Genomic DNA, 26,380 nt, shown 5'->3' on the forward strand with positions numbered 1-26,380 from the left:
TTAAGAGTGACTGGAAAATAAATAACTTCAAAGGGGTGGAATTTGTTTGTTTAAGTAACTAAGTACACGACTCAAGTGCTGTACTTTTCTGCACTTTTTTTCTGATGAGTACTTTCACTTTTGGTACTTGAGTATATTTTAAATACTTTTATGCAGGACTTTTACTTGTAACGGAGTATTTTACCCTTACTTAAGTAAACAATCTGAGTACCTCTTCCTAGTACACCTAATACTAATATAGGTGATATTTATCTTGATGCTTTGGCAAAATTATACGTGAACTTTCATTCAAAGTCAGTGAGAAAGGGTAAACTGAGAAGGAGGTCAGGTTAATCAGCTAACATGGGCCGCAGTCATGCCGTTGTGCCGTTTTTTTCTCCGCCATGGCTGCTCACGGGACACCAGTTTCACTAAAAGTAACGTGCAAACCCTGCAACTCTCCGGCGCATGCGCGCTGCCAGCGGCTTAGGTGAGCGCAGTCTCGCGCAGCTTGCCGAGGCAACCGTCGGGGTTCTAGCAACAGAAAAGCCCATCATCAGACACAACGGGACGGCTGAGAGAGGGACGCTGTCGCACTTCAGTGAGTAATATTAACTCAACTTAACTTAAAATGTGCTTCTTCACGTTTGAAATCAGTTTATTTAACGGCTTGTTTGATTTATGTCTCACGTAAATACTTTGTATGGTCCCGTTGGTGAAGATAATTCTTTCATTGGTAATGTGCGTGTGTATTATCGAAAAGGCCTTCAGAGGGGAGTAGCGTCAGGCTACAGAAAGTCCCGTTTTCAGTCATACTGGGATGTGTTTTGAGTTCGTTAGTGTCGCTGGGGGTGAAATGACATTGGAAGTGGAAAGTCTCCACATTCAACAACAGTTACAGCCAGCGTTAGCAGTGTGAGTAGTTAGCTAGTGAGCTAGCAGCGTTACAATACAGTCACACAGTGGCAGTAGTGTGTGTCGCACCGACCAGAGGCTGTAGCGTCAACTGTCAAAACACCCGGACTGAAGCTGACTGGCTGTGAAGTTCAGTCCCAAAACGAACACACAGGGTGGTTTACGCGAGTTATAACGTACTTTTATAATGGCCTTATATTTGACGTTATTATACCTGCTGACCATTAGTGTTGCAATAGCTGTCAACGTAAGGCTATTTACTGGTGGTCAAATTCATTTACATAATTTCACACTAAAAAGAGACTTTGTTCTCTATAACCAACAAAGTAAATGAGGTTCACTTGAAAATACTGCATAACTTTCATTAGTAATTATAAAGTTTTTTCTCCTTGTAAATCTCAAATAGGATCAGTAATAAGTAAGTAAATAAATAAATAAATAAATATTTATTTTATTTAACTGCTGCTGCTCCAAAACACGTTTGGTCAGTTGTGCCTTTGTTCATATTTAGTTTCTTTAGACAACAAAATTTTATTTTTATGTGTTTATATTGATAACAGAGGCTGTATAAACCGTTCTTACATTCAGAAATGAAGACAATGTGCCCGATTTCAGACTTTTTTCAATGAATGAGGAAAACATCTGTGCATCCTTTAACAAGCTCTGTAATCTAAAATGAGAAGAAACTGCTACTTTGTTTTTGTTTTGTCAACTCTTAATTTAACTTATTTATCCCCCAACCTGCGTTATGATTCTGGAGCTGCTATGTACGTGCAGAAGTGTGTCTGTCATATTTTCTGTCTTATTGTATTTAACAGCTTTATAATCTGTTAGTACTGTGGTATGGCAGCAGTGCCAATTTCTGTGGCCCAATGAAAAGTTTGTATGATTCTTGATCACTTTCTTTTGATAGAAACTGTTACCAAAATGGTTACTTCATAGTATTTAGATAGAGTCACAAATTTTGATAGTTGTAAAGCAAAACAACAACAGTCAAAAACCCAAAGTTCAATATAATATAAGACAGAGAAAACTTGCAAACATTCACATTTGAGAAGCTGTAACTGTAGAATTTGTGGCATTTTCACTTGACTTTGGCAATTTATTGATTTAATTAATATAATTGTTACCAAAACATTTTCCATCAATCGACTAATAGACTACTTGTTTCAGCTCTAGTTACAACAATAATTACAATACAAACAACATAAACAGGCTAAGACAACTGTCACAAACTAAAAAAAAAAAGGTGCTGTAATGTGTTGAAGATCTGGGGAATGTTCTGTAAATAGGGCCTGTCTGTTGGGAAAGTCCTGGTATAGGGCTGCACTCTTACATTCAGGTTTAATCATTCATCTTATTATAAATCACTGACACTATCCTCAAGGTCTGTCGAAATAATAAATGTTTCATAACTATCATCACAGACAAACTATGAGTCAACTGTAGGCGTTTTTTAGTGATTTGAACAAAGCCAAACAGGTGTTGTTTGTCTGTGAAGCATTGTTCTTAAAACTAAGCTAATGATTATTCTCATTATCTGTTCATTTGCCAAATACCCCTTTGTCAATATATCTATTAATTGTTTGAAAAAGCCCTTCACAAGGTCCCAGAGTCCTAAGTGATGTCTTTAAATGTCTTGTTTTGTCCGTTCATAACCCAAAGAGATTCATTTTACTATCATATAAGATAGATGTAGGGTATAAACACTACGAGGCTGTAAAGGCGGACTAGTGAGTAGATGACTTTCCGTGTTCGCCATGAAGACATTTAACGTCCGGGACAACCTCTGTAGTCTCATTTATCCACTTGTTAACAACCGCCTTTTTTAAGACACGTAAAAGCTTCAGAATTCACGAAGGGGGTATCTACTGACGTATTTTATGTTGTAGAACAAAACGTGTAAACCTCAGACCTTATTCAGGCATCTAAAGCAAAAACCCATTCAAAAAACCCATTCACTTCGAGACAAGGCAACCGGAAGTGTAAAAATGCTAACAAATTTCCGGTAACTCATTCCTGCAGCACTCTATTGACTATTTGTTTCGACACTTGTTTTACCCTTGCTAATGACTATTTAAGGAAAAAGTAACTTAATAGCTAGGAGTTATGGGTTGTACTGGATTGATTTCCTATTAATTGACTGTTTGTCTTGTCACAAATCTAAAGAGGTCTTAGTGACGTGTTAGTTGTTTGTACTTACGTGTGTGCCGTTTGCTTCATATATGGACAAGACAGAGAGGGAGCAAAATAAACTCTTAAATTAACAGGCTGTTAGTGACATAGATTTTTCTAAGTTAATTTCTAACCTACATATTGGTCAAAGTAGATTTCTGGGCTGAGAGGACACTGTGCATTCACTCGCTAAAAAACTGGCATAACCGGTAGCTTCACCGGCCACAACCAAATGAGCAGCATTTGCCTGGTGGACAGCGCTACTGTGGAGGCAGTCAGCCCACAGGAAGTGCTCTGTTATTGTTTAATTTTTTTTTCCTTATCTCATACTGTCAGTGTTATGAATCGTAGCTGTGTTGGTTTTTACGCCGGTTGGATACGCCTGCTGGTGATCTCCGCTGCCTTAGTGAACCGTGATGGGTTACAGCGCATTGAACCAGAGCTAAAAGGATTAACTGAGGCAGAGATTAGTGGCCTAGTGAGTGAACTGGTCACTGGCTGCTAGTTTATCCACGGTGTCTCTCTTTGTAACCCTGTGGAGGCGCTGGTATAGAGGACGTTATGTTTAAAGGGGATATACAAAGACAAACAGTAAAGCAACTTTGAAGTGTGATTATCTTCACAGTGTGGTATGAATGGTAGCAGGACTGATATCTCACTGGTTTCTGTCTGCAGGTCTTTCTGTAAGGTGGTCCACCACAACCCGATTTGAACAGTTCACACCGAACGCACACAGCACAGCACAGGTGAGTAAAGTGTGTATGTTAGTTTTATTTATTTATTTATTTTTGTGTTACAAAGTGCTTTACATGGTTGAACCATGATTAAAACATTTCAGGACTCCATTGGGGCAAATAAAATCAATTTTATTTAAAAAGAATACAAAGAAAATGGAATTAAACACCCACCAATAATGTAAAATACAGTAAATGACTCTTCTCTTACTGTACCAATGCTGTGGTTGACATGATTCTATAATTTTAATGAAAAATGTTGATGGTTACTCTCCGTAATTCTGTTTAATGAAGTCTCTATTTCCATCTTCAAAAGAAGATTTATTGGAGTCAGAGGTTTTTGTCCTGTCACATTTTACCAATTATTTCATAACTTTGTTGCTGCGTTATCTTCAGAAGAAAATACTTATTGAAATGATTTCAGTCATATGATCGCCACAGCTTTAGTGATGATACAGCACAGAGTTAGAAACGTCTTTCCTCTAATGCATCATTCTGTTCTGTAAGAGAGAGAAGTCTCCCAGCTCTCATCATCCAATTACAGCCTGGAGTAACATTTGTTTCTTTTACTCTCTTTTTAGCTCCCCTCACTTATAACATAAAGCCATGCAATACATACTGTACACACTTTCTGTGTGTACATGTAGAGGGATAATATATGTATATAAGTAACTGTATGTATTATTTTTATTTTCATATTTATTCTATTCTAATTTTAGATATTTGTATATACTGCATGTTCTGTGTCTGTAGCATGAAGGGGGCTAAAACTTTCCTTTCATTGTGCTACCCTGTGTTGTAAAATGACAAATAAATTAACCTTGAACCTTGAACCTTGAGGAGATCCAAGGCTACTTTAAGATGGAGACATATAGGCTACACAAATATGCCAAATTGGACTCCCTTATCTGTCAAGCGTTATTTTAGATAGGAGACATCAGATGATTTCCAACTCACAGGCTGGAGAGACACAAGATCAAGGAAAAACCAATATGGCTGTATCTTATATTGAAGAACATTGCAAACAATATATACACATGTTCTTGTTAATAGTTGTAAGTTGTTTCTATGCTTTTTTATCTAAAGTTTACAAATGAATCAAACATATATCGGCGCAAAAACAATGGCTATTCACAACTGTAGACTAAAACTATTTATCAGCCTTCAGAAATCAACTGTTGCGTATAATATCTGTGTGTGTGTGTGTGTGTTTGTGAAGCAGGACTCTTTTTTTAATGTAAATGGCCTTTTGGACAGATTTGAATCTGGCTTCAGGCCACGTCACAGCACAGAGACTGCTCTGGTAAAGGTGGGATAAATGATGTTCGTCTGAATACTGATTGACCTGAACATCAGTTTTGGTGCGTTGATCTCAGTGCAGCCTTTGATACTGTTGAGATAAAATACTTCCCGACAGACTGGACCTGTGGGATTATCTGGCACAGTCTTCAGTTGGTTTAGATCATATCTCGAAACGCAGAGACTGTGTTGTGGCCATTGGTGATCATAAATCTGGACGGATCACCACAACATGCTTTTCTTTGTAAAGCACATTGAGTTGCCTCTGTGTTTGAAATGTGCTGGATGAATTAATAAAGCTGCCTTTCCTTGCCAGGAGGATGGCGGTGAATGTCTACTCCACCTCTATGACCATAGAGAACCTGAGTCGCCATGACATGTTGGCGTGGGTCAACGACTCTCTGCAGCTCACCTACACAAAGATTGAGCAGCTCGGTTCAGGTAAACAAACATGTTGTTATTTTTCATGTGCGAGCTTGTAGTTAAATTAAAAATGTATATTAAGCTCTAAAAATAAATATGTGTACGTCTGTGCGGTTTCTTTTCTAGGTTTTGCTTACTGTCAGTTCATGGACATGCTGTTTCCAGGGTGCATACTGTTGAAGAAAGTAAAGTTTAATGCGAAACTGGAACATGAATACATCCACAATTTCAAGGTCTTACAGGCTTCATTCAAGAGAATGAATGTGGACAAGGTGAGAACACACACACACACACAGTCTGACAAATCCCCTGAGCTAACAGCGTCGTCGAATTATGTAGGATGGCGCAAGATGCAACAAATAGATCTTTAAAAAGCACTTACGTAATGTTACGTGTCACACCTTGCATAGCTTGATCCTTTCATTATTGATCCTTCTCACTGAAGCTCTCTGGTCAAAGACACCTCTAGCAGCATATACTACATAGCTGAGGAGTTACAAAAGAAATGATGTTGAACCTTACAAATGGAAACAATAGTTGATTCCAACTGAAATAAGGAGAGTGAGAGGAGGGGTGACATGCATGTTCAGGGGACGTTGTCATTACATGGTCAGCATCTTAAAGAAGGACACCAGGATGCCCCAAGATAATAGTTTGTAATTAGCATGTTATCCCCAAATTTCATATAGTGACCCTTTTATCACAAGCGTGTCCCTCTGTCCCCATTGCAGTGTTTTTTCTGGTATTCTAAGGATTAGCATTTCTTTTAGATCCATACGCAAGGGTAGTTTCTTCTGCTGTTTAAATAACATTATATAGACCACAGCAGTTCTTCCTCAACACTTTGTCTCGTCCTCTCTTCGTCTCCTTCTGTGTCTCTCAGATCATCCCTGTGGAGAGGCTGGTGAAGGGGAAGTTCCAGGACAACTTTGAGTTCCTTCAGTGGTTTAAGAAGTTTTTTGATGCCAACTATGACGGGAAAGAATACGACCCTCTAATGACACGGCAGGGCCAGGAGGGGACGCCGCCTCCACCCAACCCAGGTACAATATATACACACACACACACACACACACACACACACACACACACACACACACATAACTTGTGTGTGTCAGACACAATCATCTGTGTGTGAAACTCAAAGGCTTCATTTCATTGCTCTCACCTCTCCATGCAACCACATCCCCACCTCTAACCCAGGTGAACCCATTCTTCACAAACCTAAAAGATCCTCTCGCTCAGGTAACATCCCCTGCATCAAGCATGGTGTGTGTGTGTGTGTGTTTGTCAATGAATGTCTTACCTATATTCAAACTGTGAGTTACTTGGTTTATGGATCAGTCTATTCTGGCTGGTTGTGGGTGATATTAGCCTCCAATTGTATCTCTTTATTTGTATGCAGCTACAAAATTTTGAACAAGCATAACATAAAAATAGTTTTTCACAATCTCACAAGCCTTCTGGACATCGATTATCCAATAGCAGTCTTGAACACAAGATTCCCTGCTTTTTGTCACAAGTTGTTGATCAGAGTCAGCCAATCAAAATTTTGAATCGCTGCATGTAAGTATCGCAATAGAGGAAGAATTAGCAAGTAAATGTCCTCAACTTTTATCAGTTATCATCAACTGTCTCAAGCAGAAGTGCTCTCTCCAGGCTCTATACTAGAGGACAATAAGTGTATGTGCCTGGTCATTGTCGTGGTTTTGGTTGCAAACTGTGGCTAAAACCCGCAAAAGCACTAGAATTGTTCTTTAAGGTAATAAAATCAAAGCACACTGCAAAGACATCCTGATGAATCTGTGTGTGTTCGTGGATTTGAGTGTTTTTTCTTTTGTACTTCTATCTTTGTGAAAAACAGTCCTTGAGGCTGAGGACACTTCGCACCTTGCAAAGTATCGACATTTTTGCCAGTCCTCATCTCTAGAAGGCGCTTGTTGAAGGTTATGACTTGGCTGTAAGGTTTTAATGCTAGAAGTTGATTTAACTTAGGGTAAGAGGGTAAGAGTTAGTTATTTATTGTCTTCACCGGCCACGCAGCAACAGCAGCTGTAAGTCCTAAGTGTCTACACTGCATCTGTTCAGCCACTGTATTTCTGTGCACTCAGAAATGTTTGACAGAACTCACAGCCCAATCATGTACACACATGACTTAAAGCATAAAAAGATGCTTTGGGTCACATGTAATGCAAATAAAGCATGAGCCATTACAAGCCCAGAGACGGCATTGGTTTAAATGAAGCGTTGAAAACAACAAACGCATCTTTCCAAACAAAGGAAAGTGTAGATATGTAAACGTGTGTGTGTGTGTGTTTCTGTCTTCTAGGCCCCATGAGAACATCTCCCACAGTACCAAAGACTGTTCCCACCCCCCAGAGGCAGATCAACATAGCACCTGGCCGCAGGAGTGCTCCCGTGACCCGCAATGGAGGAGTCGCCGAGCTCATAGAGCTCAACCAGCAGGTACCACTGCTGTGACCTGTTCAGCCATTTTTCCAAGAGTGCCCTGTAGTTTTTCTACCTTGGCACCCCACTAAGATACCAGCTTCCTCAAGGTCTCACTTTAAATTTCACTGTGACACTCGTTTCACATTGAGAGGCCTTTTTGGCACAAGCGACGTCGTGTTGAGAATACCAAATCACTGCTCTCTCATAATGAAACAAACAACGCAAGGTCACTTTGCCCGGTCTGTGCTGTGATGAAAACAGGGTGCAGGAATTTTTAGACTGACTCAACAAATTCTCACATTGTTTTTACAGTCTGTTGATAATGTTAAAGTCTGATAATAAAAGAAATGAAACAGACAAAATAAGACATTTTAGTGCTTTTTAAAGCTTTATTTGATGCTATAATTCAACATATATTTCATATTAATGGGATCAAGACTGAGAACAATTGCCCTTCCAAAGACACCACACAAGTTGACAGACTTTTTTTCACATTTGTGCTGTATGAATTCGTTCCAAACACACTAAGGCTGGTTTAGGTTTTAACCTGATTTTGATTTCCTCTTGTCATTTTTTTCATACCTTATTTTCCCTCATTTCTTTTGTAGGTATATTAATTGTCTTTATTACTGTCTTTGCTCACAGCTGCTGGATCTGAAGCTGACTGTAGAGGGACTGGAGAAGGAGAGGGACTTCTACTTCGGAAAGCTGAGAGACATCGAGCTCATCTGCCAGGAACACGAAAATGATAACAACCCGTGTCTCAGCAAAATAATGGATACACTGTACGCTACAGAGGTAAATACAGTCAGCCTGGGTTCTGTGTACATGCAGAGGGTCAGTAATTAGATTTCTCCCCTTACCTCTGACCTTATGTTAGAAGCATAGCACACTTATTTCAACTGTTTTAGTGGTAGAAGATGCTGCTTCCTGACTTTTTTACAGTGTGAATGTGTCTGAATTTTATAGTCAAAATAGCCAAATACACATACAAGGAATTTCTTTTGCTCTCAATGTACTTACACAGAAATAGATACACAGCTAAGGACAAGGAAGAACAAAGGTAAACATTAGCATTTAACTATCATCTACGTACAAGTAGGTGCAAAAAAAGTAGATGTGTAAAAAAAGCAACAATGAACAACATACAATGTTTATATACAAGTCAGGCTGTTTCTGAAAATTGTGAACAAGAATTCAATAGTGCAGAGTGCAAAGAGTGCTAGACTGTTGTATAGAGTATTAACAGGTTACTTTACATACGTGAAGTAGGTGGATACATCAACTCTAATCACATTTGGGTCCTTAGTTTGTTGTATTGTGTCGAGCAAATATTCATTCAAGTGTCTGAGAAGATTGTGTTATCCAGGTTGTGTTATATCTAGAAGTGCTGAGTCAAGAGCAACTGGACTTGCCTTAGATTCAGTGGTTTTGTGACTGCAGTACGTTGAAGCTGTTACGGATGTCTGATGATCACCGAATTAAAAGTGAACTGTCAAGGCAACATAAAGCATCTCACTGAGGTACAAAGAGCCCAGGTACTCGCTGTTTCTGCCGTGTCAGTCCCGAGCACTGCAGAATGATGTCAGAACGTGGCAAGGGGGAATGTCTTAAAAATGTCAAGGTCATAAGCAAAACTCAAGGAGGAGGAAAAGGGGTGGTGAAAACACCCTCACTAACACCAACAAGAAGAGATTTATTGTGCTCAATATCCTTAACCCTTTAACACTGAGTGTGATGTTGGAGACACGTTTGCGCAAGCGCACTTTGGATTACTGCTATCAGAAAAATTCCAACGGTGTCTGAAAGCTGAGACGTTGCGCTTTACAGCCAGGTTTAGGTTTTAAAGGGTTAAAACCTAATCCTCAAAATGTCCACCTGGACTTTTTTGCTTATATTGACTGAGAGGCGCGAGTGAAATTATCGTAATGACACCACATTGGCTGTAAAGCGCAACGTCTCAGCTTTCAGAAACCGTTGGAATTTTTCCGATAGCGCAAACTGTGACGTAATTACGGTAATCCAAAGTGTGCTTGCGCAAACGTGTCGCCGACGACACACTTGGGTTAAAACTGTTAAAGGGTTAAAAACCACATTATGACTGCCGTACACTGACCTCAGCCTTCTTTTGCAGGAGGGATTTGCACCACCAGAGGACGAAGAAATTGACGAAGGGGCACAGGGAGACCAGGAGGAGTTCTGAACTCTTCTTCATCACCTTCATCAACCTGCCCCGCCCCCACCCTTTAACCTACCATTATTGTCATAATCCCCCTCTTTTTTCCCCTTGATTTAATTTTTTACAACCACCCCCTCCTCTTCTCCCTTCCTGTCTGCGGCTGTCCATTTCCATGATGACTTTGTTGCACAGCCTAGCAAAAGCCTAGCAAAGGACACTAAACCCAGACCTGTCTGGACCCAGCAGCCTGACTTGGCTTACTCGACTTATTCTAACCTGTTACCAGAGGGGACAGCTGCACTGCAGGGTTAGTTTAGCCCACTAGTTTGTGAAAAGGCTTAAGGTTAATAGCAATGAGATTACAGGGATCCAGCATGGACAGCCTGGAGCCAGCAGTGCTATCAGTCTGTCTGTCTTAAGAGGCAGGTCACTTTCTCTAACGACGCACTTTGATTGGTTAACACATATAGACGCACACATGCAACAGGGTTTACGCAGAGTTTATATATGAAACCACACAATGTTTTCCACATAATGTGATCAGTTTTTGAATATTTTGGCTGTAAATTCTAGAAGGCGAGATTATAAATGGTGTTAAGCCCCTTAAGAGAGAGGCCTGCACATATATTTTGAACATATTGCACTTGAATGTACATTCAGCCCGCAGACATATCACAGACTTTGAACTGCTCACATGTACATGCATAAAGAAGTCATCATTCCAAGGTAAAAACACCACAGAGTATGCTCTTATTCATCAAGTTGTCCCACCAGAGAGGGTTTGCTCATGAAACAGTTTTGACAGCTTGTTTATGAGACAGAATGATGTATTTATTGTTTTATTTATTTAACTTTTTTTAATCTGCTCTCTACAGTTTCTGAAAAAAAGTGGATGTGGAGAAATTGAAGTTCTTGCACTAAATGTAGCGAAACAAACCGACTGAAATGATCCAAAATGCCAACATGCAGTGACGGGCTGCAGCCAGTAAGATACAGGAAGATGCTATTTTATATTTTGTAGATTTGTTTTAAAGAGGTTTGTTTTTTTATTTGCATTGAATCCCTCGATGGCCAATTCAGAGGCGTCAGTGTAAAAGTTATTTATCAGAGTGTCAGGCTTTGAATTCTATGAATGCACAAAAAAAGTAAGGCTAAAGACAGACACTACTAAATACTAATGTTTGACTAATTGAGTTAAACATTGTAGCTGCTATCATTACTTTTCAGTTGCCGTATTTAATTGAGTTTTGTTGCAAAGCATTAAAACGCCACAGTGGCTGCCAAGGATCTGGTTTATTGTGACTGACAGCCAGGCTGGGTGTGATAGACAGTAGTCGGACCAGTCTGAGAGAAAAAAAGATCAAACCCTCTCTTACCGTTTGTTGCCATGGCAGCCGTGAGATAAACTTGCGTCATTTGGAGTCCCTGCTGGAATGAAATAAAGCTCTGAGGTTCAAGAAATGTAACAAACCGCATCGTTATGTGTGTTATCTGCCTTGTTGCTGCTGTATTTCTCATTTATCAGGAGAGGAAATCAGTGTTTAGGCAAACTGATCACATCATAAACACACACGCATGTTGCAGAGACACCATTTGTACTTGAAACAGTATTTTGGAACCAAGAGAGATGTGTATTACCAAGGAAACAAAAGTATAATTGACTTGCAAAAGATTAACATATTGACCCAGTAGGACGCCCACTGTGGTCAATGGTTAAGCTTCCACTCGAATCGAATGGAGGAGGTCCAGGAGGTTTGTGCCAAACACTAAGTGACTCATTTGAGCGACACTAAGTGTCCCTTTTGAGAGACACTTCTGCCAAAACTCACCGTCTGTTCCACAGACGGCAGCCAGACAGAAAACTGCAGCATGGTTTAACTGGACCTGGCACTATTCAATGATATAGCTGTAGTGGGAAAATACAACACATCCCTTTCACACCCTGAAATTCCCACGACAATAGCCTACAACAGACATCTCACAGGGATGAGATAATACATTTCTAGAGCAGGGTTAGGGTTTTGGATAAACTTCCCAATGGAAACCCATTTTAACCGGCTGTCCATCATTGCCTTTTTCTTGTTCTTGTTGAATTTTTGGTAATAATTTAACCTTAACCCAACACTTCTGACACAGACACACCACAAACTCCAGTTTTGTTATAGTTAACACTCACATTATGCCCATATACCAGCATGGACATACTGATAGCACCAGGACTGTTGTAACTGCTCTGCTTATCAGTGTAGGGATTATTTGTTAAGTTGTTTCAAAGACTGCCAGATGAAGCTCAAAGAAGTGAATAACATCCAGTTATGTGGCACATTTACGGCCAGAACTTACTATTAATTTCATTAATTTGCCAATTATTAAATTTGCTATTGTTGAAGACTAAGAAAACTAGAAAACTGAATTTGACTTAAACAATTATTTTGTCTTTTGGCTTATCAATTAATCATCTACTCGTTTCAGCTACAGACCCATAACATCTGATAAATTTGGCTGTGAAGATATTTTAATTGATAAATGCCTGTTCAATCCATAGACTTATTGGGTGGGTTAGGGTTATAATGTTTATATACAGTCTATGGTTAGATGTAAGCAGTCGCCATTTTTAAATGTATTTCTTAGACAAAACTGCGATTCATGTTTCACCTATCACTGTGTTAATTAAAAGTACACAATATTGACATTAACATAGAGAAAACCTCAGTTGGTTTCTGAATACGCGTGGTTACTTGAGGTAAATCTTTAAGGATGTTTTTTTTTAAAATAAAAACGTAGACATGTATGAACTTGTCAAGCTCCTTCAGAGAAATGAAATTAACGGACCAAACGCATCATTCTGACGTCAGGCCGACAAAGAGACGTGGCACGCGGACGGTTAAATGGTCTGAGCACTTGAGCGAGCGCCCCGTCGTTCGGTTTCATTCAGCAGGGAGGAAGTAGCAAGGAAGTCACGGTACCCCCAACCTAGAAACACCCCATCTGGACCAGAGACATGGCTTCAAATAATGGCTCAGCCGGGAAATGGGAGGTCGTGAAGAAAGGAAAGAAAAATAGCAGCGCAGGAGGAGGGAAGAACCCGACTGACAAGAAAACCGGCAGCGGGGGAAGGAAAGCCTTGGGCGAATCTAACCAGCCATCCAGACGTAAGTGAACATGGCCCGCTGTACACTGCTGCTAGCTGCTCCGTGACCCATTTTCCTCACTGCAAAAGTTAAAATGAAAGGAAAGAGATGGAGCTACCTGCGCAGTTTTTCCACGAACTAAATTGTCTCTTTTTACATTAACTTTTTGGTGTCTTAACGGAAATGTTAATAACGTTACTGGAAATGAACTGTCATCTGATTTGACAAGCTAGCCACTGTAGCATAGCGTCGCGCAGTAACGCTACTTTCTACGATAATTTTTCGTTGTCCCGATTGGGAACTTTGCCAGTTTATCTGCGTGGCTGTACTTAAGTTCATCTGCTGACACGTTAATTTCAAAATAGTAGCTTACTGGCCTTTCTGGGCTATGTGGTCCTGCTACATAGAGCTAGAAAGGAAGTGCTAATCAGTTAGCTTGCTAGTAGCCTCTCCAGCAGTGAAGTGTGTCAACACAGGCAACGTCATCACTGAGGAGCTGCATCTCTGAAGCATGTGTTTGCAGCTTTATGACCTTTTTGTCTTTCTGCCGCGGTTACACTGTTAAATGCATCTCCAGGGTGTTGTTGTTCTGTTGTAGCTGAACAGTATAACGGTATGCTAATGAATAAGGCATCCACTTATTTTCGCTCAGGCTTCGGGGCCAGCTGTCACTATTCTGAGTGATCAGTTATCAATGTGGTGACATAAGCCCCCCTTTGTTTCCCCTTTTGCGTGATTTATTAAAGTATAAGGCTAGCAATATTCTGTATTTTTGTTATTGTCATCAAGTGTAATGATAAGAACTAATCTAAATATTTCATTGATCACACTAACAAGTTATATATTGTTTGTGTAAGCACAGCCTGGTATGATTAATTCCTCCATTGTTGTTGCTGGACCCACAGAGGCTGTTTGTCCTGGTTTGGGTAACATTTGCCAAAAAGTCCCCATCTGTTTAAGAAAGGGGTTTAGCTTTTAGGAAAATTTAAAAAAAGATATTCGTGATCCACTTTTGTAGCTTTATGTCTTCACTTGGAATCAATGGGCTTGTGAAGGGAAGTTGGAAAGTATTAATAGTTTGGTTTTCAGCTGTAGATCAAAGTGAAACAACAAAAATCTGCACCGTCATGTGACAGGATCACCAGCTGGGTAAAGTGTCCTCAGGGTCCCAGAACTCCAGGGGCCCTGAAAGCTCCAGGTTTACTCTGTGGCAATCAGTTTGAGCCAATTTACCACCATCAAAGCACAATATCAGCTGACATGATAAAGACCTAACTGTGTGTCATAGTTTTATTACCAGATTTTGACCTGTCTTGAAGAGTGGACCCTGTGTTATAACCTAGTTTCACTTCATTATCAGTTTTGTTCTCTCATGTTGCAAATTCTAAAATAATTACAAACAATTTGTATTTCATCACATTACCATACAGCAAACCTGGCGACTGGTAGTAAGTATTCTAGTATAGAAACACTGTACACATTGCTCAGAGAGTGGGAGGAACTGGTGGTTAATAGGAGACAATCAGGGCCCAAATGAGTAGAACATAATTACAGACCTGTGATGGATATTTTATATCCAGCATAATTTCAGACATTCAGTACCCCCAACTACCACACCCTCTCCACCGGTATGGCTGCGACTTAAATAACGGGTGAAAGAAAAGATAAGATGTCACTCTGCCACGGCTATTTGTTTATGCACCAGTTTTATCAGCGAATCAGCCCGTTCAAAGTCTGTCCGTCTGATCACAGTGACCGTGACTGTGTCAGTCAGCAGGTGATGTAGAGGTTTTTGTCTTAAAGAGATACGCTTCTCTTTTTGCTGTATAAACTTTCTAACCACCATAGCATTTATGTGAAACATTTCATCTACATTGCTATTGACACAGGGTAACTAGGCTCATACTTTCCCCTGAGAGTGTGTTCCGCTTTGCCAGGCTGTACAAACAATTACATTAATACAGAACTCTTAGAGACGTTCAATATTATAATCAACTAGTCTCAGTTTATTCCCTTAAAGGCTTCCATACTTGAATCACAAGACTGTACTGTTGAGTTTGTCGTTTTTGGCTCGTTCGATGCCTTGCTGCAGTCTGTTCTGTGTTGTTGAGAAGTCTCTGAAGTGGTTTTCTCTGTATCTGTATGTGAGGCATCCTGTCAGCTATTCTTCTGCAGGTGTGAGAATCCATTCGAGTCTACCCGCCCTGTAAGAGGGCCATGTTGGGTACATCTACTCAGATTACACCCCACTACACCACAAAGACCCTCTGCTGACGGACCCCAGGGCCGTGTCTAGACTCCCTCATTCACTACTTCCTTTTTAGTAGACACTGAATCATCTGCTTTAAATTGAGCAGTACTGTAAAGTGAGATTTCAGACACTGATGGATTATTGTCATTTTGCGGCATAGCTGACGGTTGTAGAGTCACATTGCTGTAATTCTTTCGGTGGACATTTTTAATTTGCACATTTAAAAACCCAAGTGGAAACGCGCAAAAAGTTGTTGGGGCTTTAGGGAAGTGGAAAAGTTGGTGTGTCCATGAGGCTAGCATGGCCTTAAATCATTAATATATCTTACATCTTAATATATGAAGGAGCCAAATTACAAAAAGTAATTAAAATAATCTTAAAGTGAAAACAAACAGTGCCTCATTTTCGAGGAAAAGATAATGAATACAAAACGTTGGTTTGTGCCCATCTCTAGTGAGGTTTGACTGGCACTCATTTAACTACGTCATCTTGTTGCATCCTCTTCTTCTTCAGGGGTATAATGGGACCTGACTGGAGAGTGGCTACTGCTTATCTCCATGAACCACCTCCTAGTATTCGCATAGGTAGTAACAGTAGTGGATGGAAATGTGTATAAATTTGCATTTTCTTTTGCCAAATTTTCTGAAAATTGTCGTAAAATGTGCTACATTTGGATGGAAACACTCCATATTTTTCTTCTTTTTTTTCGTTTTTAAATATCATCCTCCTTTGTCTGAGAAGACACCCTCTTCTTGTCTTGTGGTGTATTGACATTTAAAAGGACTGGTGGCAAATCTCCAGGTGGTTTGTTGCAGTGATGTGTCTTCTTTTATTTAGTAAAGTGTTGATTAGATTCTTGGAAACTCTGTCTTGGCAGATGCTGCAAGTGGCTCACTTTCTCCTGTTTAATTACTGCTGGGGTTGTACATTCTGACAAAAAAGTTTTCTTCATTAGGAAAGAAACACATGATGATACCAAGTGCTCGACACAGGTCCGACTTTTCTAAAAGTGGTGAATTTGGTGCAGTGCAGTCTTTGTGATTACTCACTGTGGGCTGGAGCATGTAAGAAGGAAACCAGTATATCTTATGATAGATATACTTTCAAGGGATCATATTGTATCATCAATCATATTATCATATTGATTTCATGAAAACATCAATCTTAAGCTCTAAACCATGGCTAACCAACCAGCCAGTCTGTCAGTCACCAGTCGGTGTACTGTATTTCACTGTAGCAGTTGGCTTCTCATGTCAGGAGCTGCTGCTGGAAATGACTGATTTCCTGACACTTATGGATATTTTGTTTAGTATTAATAGACGTGAACACCTGGTCAGATTACCTCATTCATCTTTCAGTGCTTTCCTCACCCTTCAGCTCTGGTAATGCTTACTAAGCTGAGACGTTCACAGAGACGACAACTTGTTGCCTGCCTTTATTTCAGTATAGGGAAGTTACCGCACTGAACATTGTGATGAAACAAGTCCCTTCTTTGCATCACAGCCCTGCGTTTAGCCGACACACACACCCAATATAGATTTAGGTTTGTCAGCAACATGTACAGCTGAATGATCAGTGAACAACTGGTGACTCCTGTCAACACCAACTCAAGTGTGTGGGTGGGTCAGACTGGGATTCTTGTGTGCAGTCGTGTGGACTCATAGTTAAATACTGTAAATCTCTCCGAGTTAGGATTAAAGCCTTAATATTAATAGTATGGGTATCCTTTACTTTACTGCATTAGCAATATTCCGTATTTTTCTTATTTTGAAAAGACTAACAATAGAATTATCCTACAAGCCTGATAAAGCTTATTCCTCTGTGCCATTGACCTACATTGTTATATTAAATATTAAAAATGCATTTATAAGCCATAATGTTGCACTGGGTGACATGTTTCTTCATTACAATGAACACTCACAGTGTTATTATTTTGAGTCAACCCCACATACACCGTCCTGCTGTCAGAAATACTCACTAAAAGTACAAAATGTGCATTAATCCACAGCTGAAAATAGTCCCCAACAAATGCACAATTTCCTCCTGTTTTGGTGAAGTTTACAAAAAAATGACAGTTCCCAGCTGTGTCAAGAAGTTACGTTTTAAAAATAAAAACAAAACAGGAACCATATTTGTGACCTGTTTTTAAAGACTTCTGTCTTCTTTAGGAAACAATGAGTCTTGGACTGAGAGCCCCAGACGGGGAAGGAAAGACAAAGTATTGACGGAGTAACACATTATTGGTTTTGGGATTTGTTGACAATAAATGAAATATAGAATGACGTCTGCCTTATCCTCTCAGAGGCTTTTACATCCTGGGAATGAAAAAAGTAATAGTTCTGGGGAATACCGGATACTTAAAATTGAAAACAGGATTGTTTTGATATTTAATATTAGTATACAGGCAGAAAGTATCTGGTATTTGCTGCCTCAGTAGCATTGGTATGGTATTAGCCTGAAAACTGGTCAAGCTCTAATATAAACTAAAGTGGACACAGTTTGTTTACAAATGGGGTCAGCAGGGGAATACTTGGAATGCTGCTGGTGCTTAACTCTATTCCTTTGTCAATTGTAATGAGTGTGGCATGAATATTGTCTTGGATAATAACAGCCCATTACACAAGCCGTGGAGGGAGGGTCGAAGCACTGAATGTGAGGGGAGTGAGCAAGCGGGGAGGGGAGTGCCTTGGTTTCATGGATTAACTTGATTCTCAAGACGCATCGTGGATATAAGAAACTGTTATAGAAGACCAAAGAAGTTGGAAAAGAGGCTGCATTTATTAAAAAAACAAAAAAGTAAAGACTTATCTGCGCAGAGGCGTGTCTAACCACTGCTGCCTTGTTTCCTTCAGCACCCCTGAAGATGTCAGAGACTCTGTATGACGGCTTTGAGAAGATGGGAAAGAAACAGAACAAGGAGCAGGTTCCACCACCAGCCGAGACTGAAAACAAGAAGCCCTCGTCAAGTAAACCATCCAAGAAATCACACTCCAGCAATACAGTCACCCCCGCAACTCACAAGACCCTCGAGGAAGCCTTCAAAACCGTGAGTAGCGCACACACACACACCTCTTCGCCTTTTTAAAACTTCCTGGTTGTTGAGAAATTGGAGTTTGTTCGCAGTCTAAAGGCTTGTATCAGAAGCTTAAAATCATAAATATCTTCATACAAACACGCTGAAGATGCCACAACGCAGCATTGTTTCGAAGCAAGCTATCACATGCTGAAACTCGGTCTCATCTTTGCATAATGGATGTGTTGTTTTCGGAGTATACAGCCTTAATGCTTTAATCGTCTTGTTCTCTTTTTAGTTGGATGTCGGGGACCTGAAGCAGCAGTTGGCCCGCAGTCAGACCCTGTTCCCAGACAACCCATCAGTGTGGGTCAAAGACCTGGCAGGATACCTCAACCTCAATCTGACTGCGCCAGAGACTGAGCCCACGCTCAGCAGCTATGCTCACGGTCAGTACTGTGCACATTCAATATAGCCCTAACAAACTGTCTGGTATTAAAAGTTTCTGCACGATAATCGAAAGACGGCGCTAGTTTCATGTCCACTTTTTTGTCTTTTTGTCTCCAGATTACCCATACTGCCTTACAGGAAAAGAGCTGAAGGGCGTAATCAAAGGCCTCATTGGACGCTGCAGTGACATCCTGCCAGATTTCTTCGACCACTGTGTTTATACTATGCTCAGGGAGCTGGACAGACAGTCAGGTGGGTGTAAGAGCTTACGTGGAGGATTGGAAGTGGTTTGTGTTGTGGACCGACACATAAGCCAGTAATGACAGTTTGAATTACTGTCATGCAGCACCATCTCTCCTGCTTGCTGTTTCCCACGTATCTTAACTGTTGTGTCCAGTGTAGGTACTTTGTGAAATGTACAGTTAAGTGTTAATCAGATTTTGAGCTTTGCTAGTCAGTTGGCTCATTTCTGAAAGTCAGTTTAGTAATGCGTCATGTGACATAAACAATTGAGATGCTGCTTTTCTGTGAAGAGCATTGCCTTTTATTAGACAGCAGGCAGTAGTGAGGTGACAGGAAATGAGGGTAAAGAGATTTGATTTGATTTTGCTCTTGATCAGAATATATGGGGATCACCGGGTTCAAAGTTAAAGCACAGATGACAAAAAAAAAAAAAACACCAAACCTTTTTGTCTCTGTTTTCAGGAGAACCTCTGCATGGCTACAGAGTTTGCATCCAGGCAATCTTACAGGACAAACCCAGAATGGCCACCCACAACCTGCCAGAGGTGAGTGAGTTTGTATGTGTGTCCTTGAGTCCTGCAGATATCTGGCAGATAACTACTGCACTGCCCTTGTCTGCTCTGAATGTAGTTGTTAAGAAATTAAGTAACAATGCAAGTTGTACAATTGCTTTCATTTCTAAAGACTGGTAAGACCTTTTTGCTTTTTCAAACTCGCAGTTTCAGTTCTATTGTCCAATGTACTGGAGATTTGTCTTTTGCAATAACCTTGCAATAATATGGTGTAATACCCTCCCCTCCTTCTCTCCTTCCTCTCTAGTATTTGGAGTTACTGCGGTCAGTTCAGAATCGTCCAGTGAAGTGTTTGACCATCATGTGGGCTCTTGGCCAAGCTGGATTTTATGACCTCAGCCAGGGACTAAGAGGTAATAAACAGTGAAACACTTACCCAAAGAAATACAAAGTCATGCACTCCTTTTAGATATGTGGACATAGTATTTTATCATCCTTTGCACTTCATCAAGTCTGTGTCTGTGTCTCCCCTTTCACCCACTTTCCCAACAATATGTGCTGACAGACATTCTCGCTCAGGGGTTAATGAAGCAACCATTGCACATTAGACACATTAACACATCCACTGACAGCCATCTGTGAGCTTAAACACATGCTAACTTCTAAAACTCAGCTGCTGCTTCAGGTCTTTGGCAGGTGTTTGGTGAGGCTGTGAGGTGGGAGAGCGGTGGGTGTCAGTATGTGGGCATGGGAGGATGAATATTCTTAGAAGGTTACATAACAACCTTCATCTGCAATATAAGACTGCCCGAGGCGAGTCGAGACACAGGTGGAGTCATTCTGAGGCAGTTTACAAAGCTACGAATGCAAAATGTCCAGCATATTATCTTGTATTTGGATATTTAATAAGAATAAAACACCAGGATGCGAGGGAAAACCCTGTTTATGAACACTCTAATCTTATCAAGATTTAAAAAAGCAATCAGGAGTTTCCTGTCTCAGTCCCAGACTTTGATATGATTAGGCTTGGCAAATGTGCAAGACTTGAGCTGAAATATTTCCAGTGCGATATGCAATAGAAGTGGGCAAAAATTAGATATAAAATGGTAACGGTGAATGTCAGGAGAACAAAAATGAACATTACGTACATATGACATAAAACAGTGATAATACACGGAGGGAACGACTGTAGAGCTCCTTCATCCTTCATGCTGCTTCAGTTTTCATCGTATCAGCTAACTTTGCGTTCACCATGCTACTTCAATAATTAAGCATGCAAGAACAAAAGCCACATTTTGCTGCTGCGATTGCTCTGGGCTTTTTTTTTTTTTTTTTTTTTATAAATGAAAGCTGAAAAGGCCAACTGTTGACACATTTAATGCCAGAACTAATTGTTCCTGTGTGATGAATCAAGTTCTTTATTTGTGTTTCAGTGTGGCTGGGTATCATGCTTCCTGTGCTGGGGGTGAAGTCCTTGTCTTCATATGCCATCGCATATCTGGAGAGACTTCTCCTGTAAGTCTCTCTCTGAGAAATATGTGTCTTATTTTAGTTTTTTGTTTTCTTTAGGTTAAGTAAAATACAATATAACCCCTCTTTTCTTTTCTGAAGTACCTCAAGTGTTACTGCCAAATATTGTCTCGCTTAATTAAACTCCGTCTTGACTCTTGAATTTGTGCTTGATCATCTTATTTTCCCAGACTTCATGCAAACCTGACAAAGGGATTTGGCATCATGGGTCCTAAAGAGTTCTTTCCTTTACTGGATTTCGCCTACATGCCCAAGAATGCTCTGTCATCAAGGTAAATGTAATGTAATGCAAACACTGATAACCCAACCACGTCAGTTTGCCTGGGTTTACTGTTGACTAATCCCATGTGCACAGCATGACTACATGCTGTAGGAATAAGTGGGTGCAGAGAGCGGGGCATTGAAGAGCAGGGTGACTGTGTGCACTGAAGCCATTTAAGAAGATTATTGGGAACGTCCTCTCTCTTTTAGTACTGGAACATTTTGATTGTGAGGGTTTATCCTCTGGTCACTGGTCCGATTCAATTTCTTCCTACAGCTTCCACCTGTGTAGTTACCAGTCTTCTGTAAAACATGGGAAACAGCTGTGACAAGTGTGATTTTGTCAATAATATATTGCTGCCACATTGATTGTTTTATCTCCCTTCGGAAGTAAAAGCATTTTTTAACCTCCCCATTGAATGTTTGCTGCCTGTGTAAAAAGTAATAAAGCCATTTTTGTTTGTGTTCAGTCTGCAGGAGCAGCTGAGGCGCCTGTACCCTCGACTGAAGGCCCTCGCGTTTGGAGCCAAACCCGAGAGCACATTACACACATACCTGCCATCATTTCTGTCCAGAGCCACGCCACACTGTCCAGATGACATGAAGAGAGAGGTAAGACCCACACATGTGTACACACACACACACACACACACACACACAGTTAATGTATGGTAGAATTTAAACCCATCTTTTCTACCTAATACTGCGTGTAGCTTAGCTCAGTGCAACAGCATAAATCATATTGCTAAGCAACCTCTCATACAGTAGGCGGTTTACAGCCTCATTATGGTGACCAGTGTCCATAAACAGTTAAGATAGCATATTGGCAAATGGCTAAGCATGAAGGTAAAGTTCACTCTCAAACACTAATGTTTATAATGTTTATTTCCTGGTCTGCTTTAGTGGAATTTAATTGTAAGAATTGTCAACAGAAAAAGATTTAGTGTCCCACAGAATTACAAAAAACATTGGCTTCTGTATTTATAAACTTGTAAATTATAAACCAATCAGAGACCATCGTCTTCATCAGCAGTAGTATCAGTACTTATGCAATATAGCTACAAGACATATTTTTGAACATGATGTGGTGTTGATCATCATAAAAATTCAAGGCTCAATGCTTTATTGCCATTTCAACACCGTCGATAGGAGTTTGGTTTGGTGACCTCACACAGAGCAAAAACAACAAGAACCCCAGCTCACATACAGTGACCACCTTCAGACAGAGCAGAAAATTAAGTAATGATAATAAATATTTAAAACAAGCATTCCCATGGGGATGCTATCAGTACCACAACTCGCTGTGGATGTATACACGCTCTTACAGTGTCTTACAGACAGGAATAGCCACATCACATTAATGATTTAGGAGTTGAATGCACGAACAGCCTCTGGCTAAGTGCTGCTGCAGAACCTGGCTGTCCTGGTTTAAATACTTTTCAGTCTTTTTAAAAGAAGGGAGCAAGTTAAAACGATGGTAAGCAGAGCGAGAGGAGTTCTGAAAAATGTTGTGGCCCTTTCTCCCGTAGTCTAATGGTAGCTAGAAGCTTGAAAAATTGAGATAATTGAGTCACTTTCTCTCTCTCTCTCTCTCTCTCTCTTTCTTCCTCTCTCATGTTTTTTTTTGCAGCTGCTCAGCAGTATGACAGAGTGTTTGTGTGTGGATGTACAGAGTCTGGGAGTGTGGAGGCAGCTCTATACCAAACACCTACCCCAGTCCAGGTGAGTTATACCTGTTGTGATGCTCTGCTGCAAAACAGGCACATCTAACTGATAGATAAAGCTGACTGGTCATTCTTCTCTCTTGTCTTCTCCAAGTCTGCTGTTGAACCATTTGTTGAAGTCCTGGAATATCTTGCCACCAAAGGTATGACTTCTGCCCTGAGGTCTGATGGTTCATAAACCAGGTTCACCTCCCCGGAGATATTTTAATGAGAGTATGAGAGGACATATTTATACTCCTGCTGGCACAGAGAGCTTATTCATAAATTCAAACTCTGTGTGATGCAGCAGGCAAGCTCAGAGTTCAGAATGGTATCTTGTATCTTTTAATCATCTTGTGTTTATTTCCTATCTTTTAGCTCCGGAAGAACCTTGAAGAAACCATCCAGTCTTTTAAAGTGACCAATGAGGAGATGAGAGACACCGTCGAATCTCAGGAGCTTCAGGAGTGCAACAGCCTGTGCCAGGTAGTCGTGGCTTTGATTAGACAAATTTAGACTTAAATCGCGGTATTTCAGTAAAATTAAGCACTTGTCGGCTCCATATCCTCCATATTTAATTTGACTTAATTATTATTATTAACACATTTACAAAGCACCTCTGGAATAATTGGATTCTGTCTCTGTAAAGTTTTTGCTCAGTGTTTCCTCTTCCGTCTCCAGAATCTGCAGGTAAAGATGCGCGGTCGTGGGTTCCCCTGGTCCAAACTGCTCATGGTTCTGCTCGTGTTTGCTGCCGGCTTCATCGCTCATGACATCAGATCCCAGGGCTCCTTCGCAGGTCTGCCCGGCACCTGTCTTCAATTTCATGACGGAACTTACAAGGCTGCTTCCATGGACTTTTGTTTTTGAGGTCTTACAACGTGTGCTGTGTGTTTCAGATTCCAGCACAGCCGCACATCTGCGAAACTCCGGTGTCACGGCCGCATCTCAGCAGGCCTGGGGCAAAATAACAGTATACTCCAAACAGGGCTTCAGGTACGACCTCGCCCTCAAACATTCATGCTTAACTCCTAACGCTTAACTCCCTGAATGTTTAAAGAGTTTATTTTTTAATTATTGTTGATGCAAATAAACCGTTCATGTTTTTGTTTCCTGTGTAGCTGGTTGGAGACAAACACTCCTCATTATTACTCTGAGTGCGTGCGGGTTCTGGGGCCACTAATGGAACAAGGTTTGGAAAAGACAAAAACAGCAGCCATCTTCATCTCTGAAAACACCACGCAGTTTATTCTCTGGGTCAAAGAAAAGACGCCGCAGGCCATCGAGTGGGTAAGGCTGTCACTCGCTGATGTTCACCTCCTGCTGGTTAACCAGTTCCTCTTCAGTTCACATTGAATGTGTTTTCCCTTGAATCAAAGATTCAGAGCTAACAAGAGGGAAAAGTCATATTTCATGTGACTGACTGGTGTCTTTCCTCTGTGCGTCTTTGCCCAGGTGAACACCAACACACCAGACAGTGTGTTCCAGCTGTTGGCATATTTAAAGGAGCTCCTCCTCTCCCTCCATCAGAACTACATCCTACCAGCTCTGGCGTACATATCTGACCTGCTACAGCGAGCATGGACCAACCTACAGGACTCTTGCAAGTCAGTGCTTTCACCTGGCTTTAACGTTTAATTTGTGTCCGTAAATTTCTGAATGACTTTACAGATGGCTGGTGCAATCCCGGTATCCAAATCAAAACGTTGCATTTAGTGTTTGTTTTTTTTTACCCACAAGTCTAAGAACAGACTCTCATAAATGTGCTTTCCTTTGTTTTTCCTGCAGCGGTGAGGTGTCGATATCGTGTCTGCAGGGCCACGCTTTGTCCTTCACCAACTCAACATGGCAGCTGCTCCAACACACGACCTCGGCCATCAAGACGTGGGCTCAGGAGCTGCTGACACGAGCGTGATAACATCACAGATGCTGACTAATTTACACACACAATTTACACACATGAAGTTATATATACATACAAACACACACTGACCCAATCTGATGCTGCCTTTCAGTGCGCCGGCTCCACGCTCAAGCCGAGATTGGACACTGTGGGGTCAGACAAACGAACTCTTAACTCAAACAGATCCTTCTATCTCTTGTTTTGGCTACATTTTTAAATCAGTTTGCTGTTGTATAGATGTTTTTTTCTATCAATCTTTTTTGTCACTGCAGGACACGGACGTCCTATCTCTCTCTCTCTCTCTCTCTCTCTCTCTCTGTCTCTCTCTCCCTGAGTTTTCTACTGCAAATTTCAGCTGTTGCTTTAACCTTTGGGTTAAACGAAGTGTGTAATTTATAGAAATGCAGGTTTGTAGATGATTTATAAACCATTTTTATTTAAAGAGAAAAAAAAAGTGTTATATGAAAACTTGGTAAAGGGCAGGGAAAAGACCAAAAAAAGATATTCCAGACTTCTTCAAGCCACTGAAAACCTAAATTCTGAGTCACTTCATCTGCCATACTTGGTCCAGCTCACCACGAAGTTGGAGAAGATGCAGTATGGTCGTGTGTGTGTGTCCGGCTCAGTAAAGCCTTCATCAAAAGCCTGAGAAGCTGTCCAGTGGGCAGGAAATATATCATGGGCAAGGGGTCACATGTGTTGTGGATTGACTCCCTCAGAAGATTTGGGAGTAGACAGCATGACCCAAAATGGGACACAAGGGGTCTCCTATCAGTCCAAAAGGTCCACAAGAAGAAGAAATCTACCTGCTGTCTCGTCTGTCCTGTGCATCTTAGCGCCTTGTCTTTGCCGCTTCATCATCTGTCCGCTGTTTCTCATGCTTTGTCATTTGCCATCAGTAGCTCCACATCTGAGCTTAAAGCAGCACTGCGGTCACGTACTCATACTTGAAGGCTGATGACATTCTGTGTGTGTGTTTGTGTGTGCGTGCCTGAATTCTGAATAATGGGATCATAACCCCGTGCCAACGTCCTCCTGTACGCTGAAATATGACTAACAATAAAACCCCTCCTCTGGCCAAGGCAAGCATCTCTGACGAGATGTTTGGATGGATATGGAAATGACTAATGTCTTACTTTGTAATGTAAATGATTTATAATAAAGACTTCAACCCTGTTCACTGTTTTTTGGATGGTTCCTTAATCTGTTCCCCCTCATCCAAAGTGGA

The 26,380-nt window shown here is 40.8% G+C and overlaps 2 protein-coding genes across 3 annotated transcripts; both read left to right on the forward strand.

Moving 5' to 3' along the window:
• Positions 1-534: 534 nt before the first annotated feature.
• Positions 535-11,625, forward strand: LOC139301998 (microtubule-associated protein RP/EB family member 3-like). The gene is made up of 9 exons (XM_070925545.1): positions 535-580; positions 3,745-3,815; positions 5,419-5,543; positions 5,652-5,797; positions 6,409-6,568; positions 6,729-6,770; positions 7,855-7,991; positions 8,622-8,774; positions 10,111-11,625. The coding sequence occupies exons 3-9, from the start codon at positions 5,423-5,425 to the stop codon at positions 10,177-10,179; spliced, it is 828 nt and encodes a 275-aa protein (XP_070781646.1). The 5' UTR covers positions 535-580; positions 3,745-3,815; positions 5,419-5,422; the 3' UTR covers positions 10,180-11,625.
• A 1,531-nt stretch (positions 11,626-13,156) lies between these two features.
• tmem214 (transmembrane protein 214) lies at positions 13,157-26,328 on the forward strand. Of its 2 annotated transcripts, XM_070925673.1 has the most exons (18): positions 13,157-13,311; positions 13,401-13,408; positions 18,390-18,583; positions 18,849-18,999; positions 19,118-19,252; positions 19,706-19,788; positions 20,063-20,168; positions 21,189-21,270; positions 21,456-21,557; positions 22,017-22,158; positions 23,177-23,268; positions 23,365-23,413; positions 23,628-23,735; positions 23,931-24,048; positions 24,149-24,245; positions 24,371-24,539; positions 24,705-24,856; positions 25,038-26,328. In XM_070925673.1, exons 1-18 carry the CDS (start codon positions 13,157-13,159, stop codon positions 25,162-25,164), a joined length of 2,070 nt encoding a protein of 689 aa, XP_070781774.1. In that variant the 3' UTR covers positions 25,165-26,328. The 2 variants fall into 2 exon arrangements, with proteins under 2 accessions (XP_070781774.1, XP_070781773.1); XM_070925672.1 differs by lacking the exon at positions 13,401-13,408 and having other exon boundaries at positions 13,157-13,307.
• The last annotated feature ends 52 nt before the right edge of the window (positions 26,329-26,380 follow it).

The sequence above is a fragment of the Enoplosus armatus genome, chromosome 19, assembly GCF_043641665.1.
Source record: "Enoplosus armatus isolate fEnoArm2 chromosome 19, fEnoArm2.hap1, whole genome shotgun sequence".
Taxonomy (NCBI): domain Eukaryota; kingdom Metazoa; phylum Chordata; class Actinopteri; order Centrarchiformes; family Enoplosidae; genus Enoplosus; species Enoplosus armatus.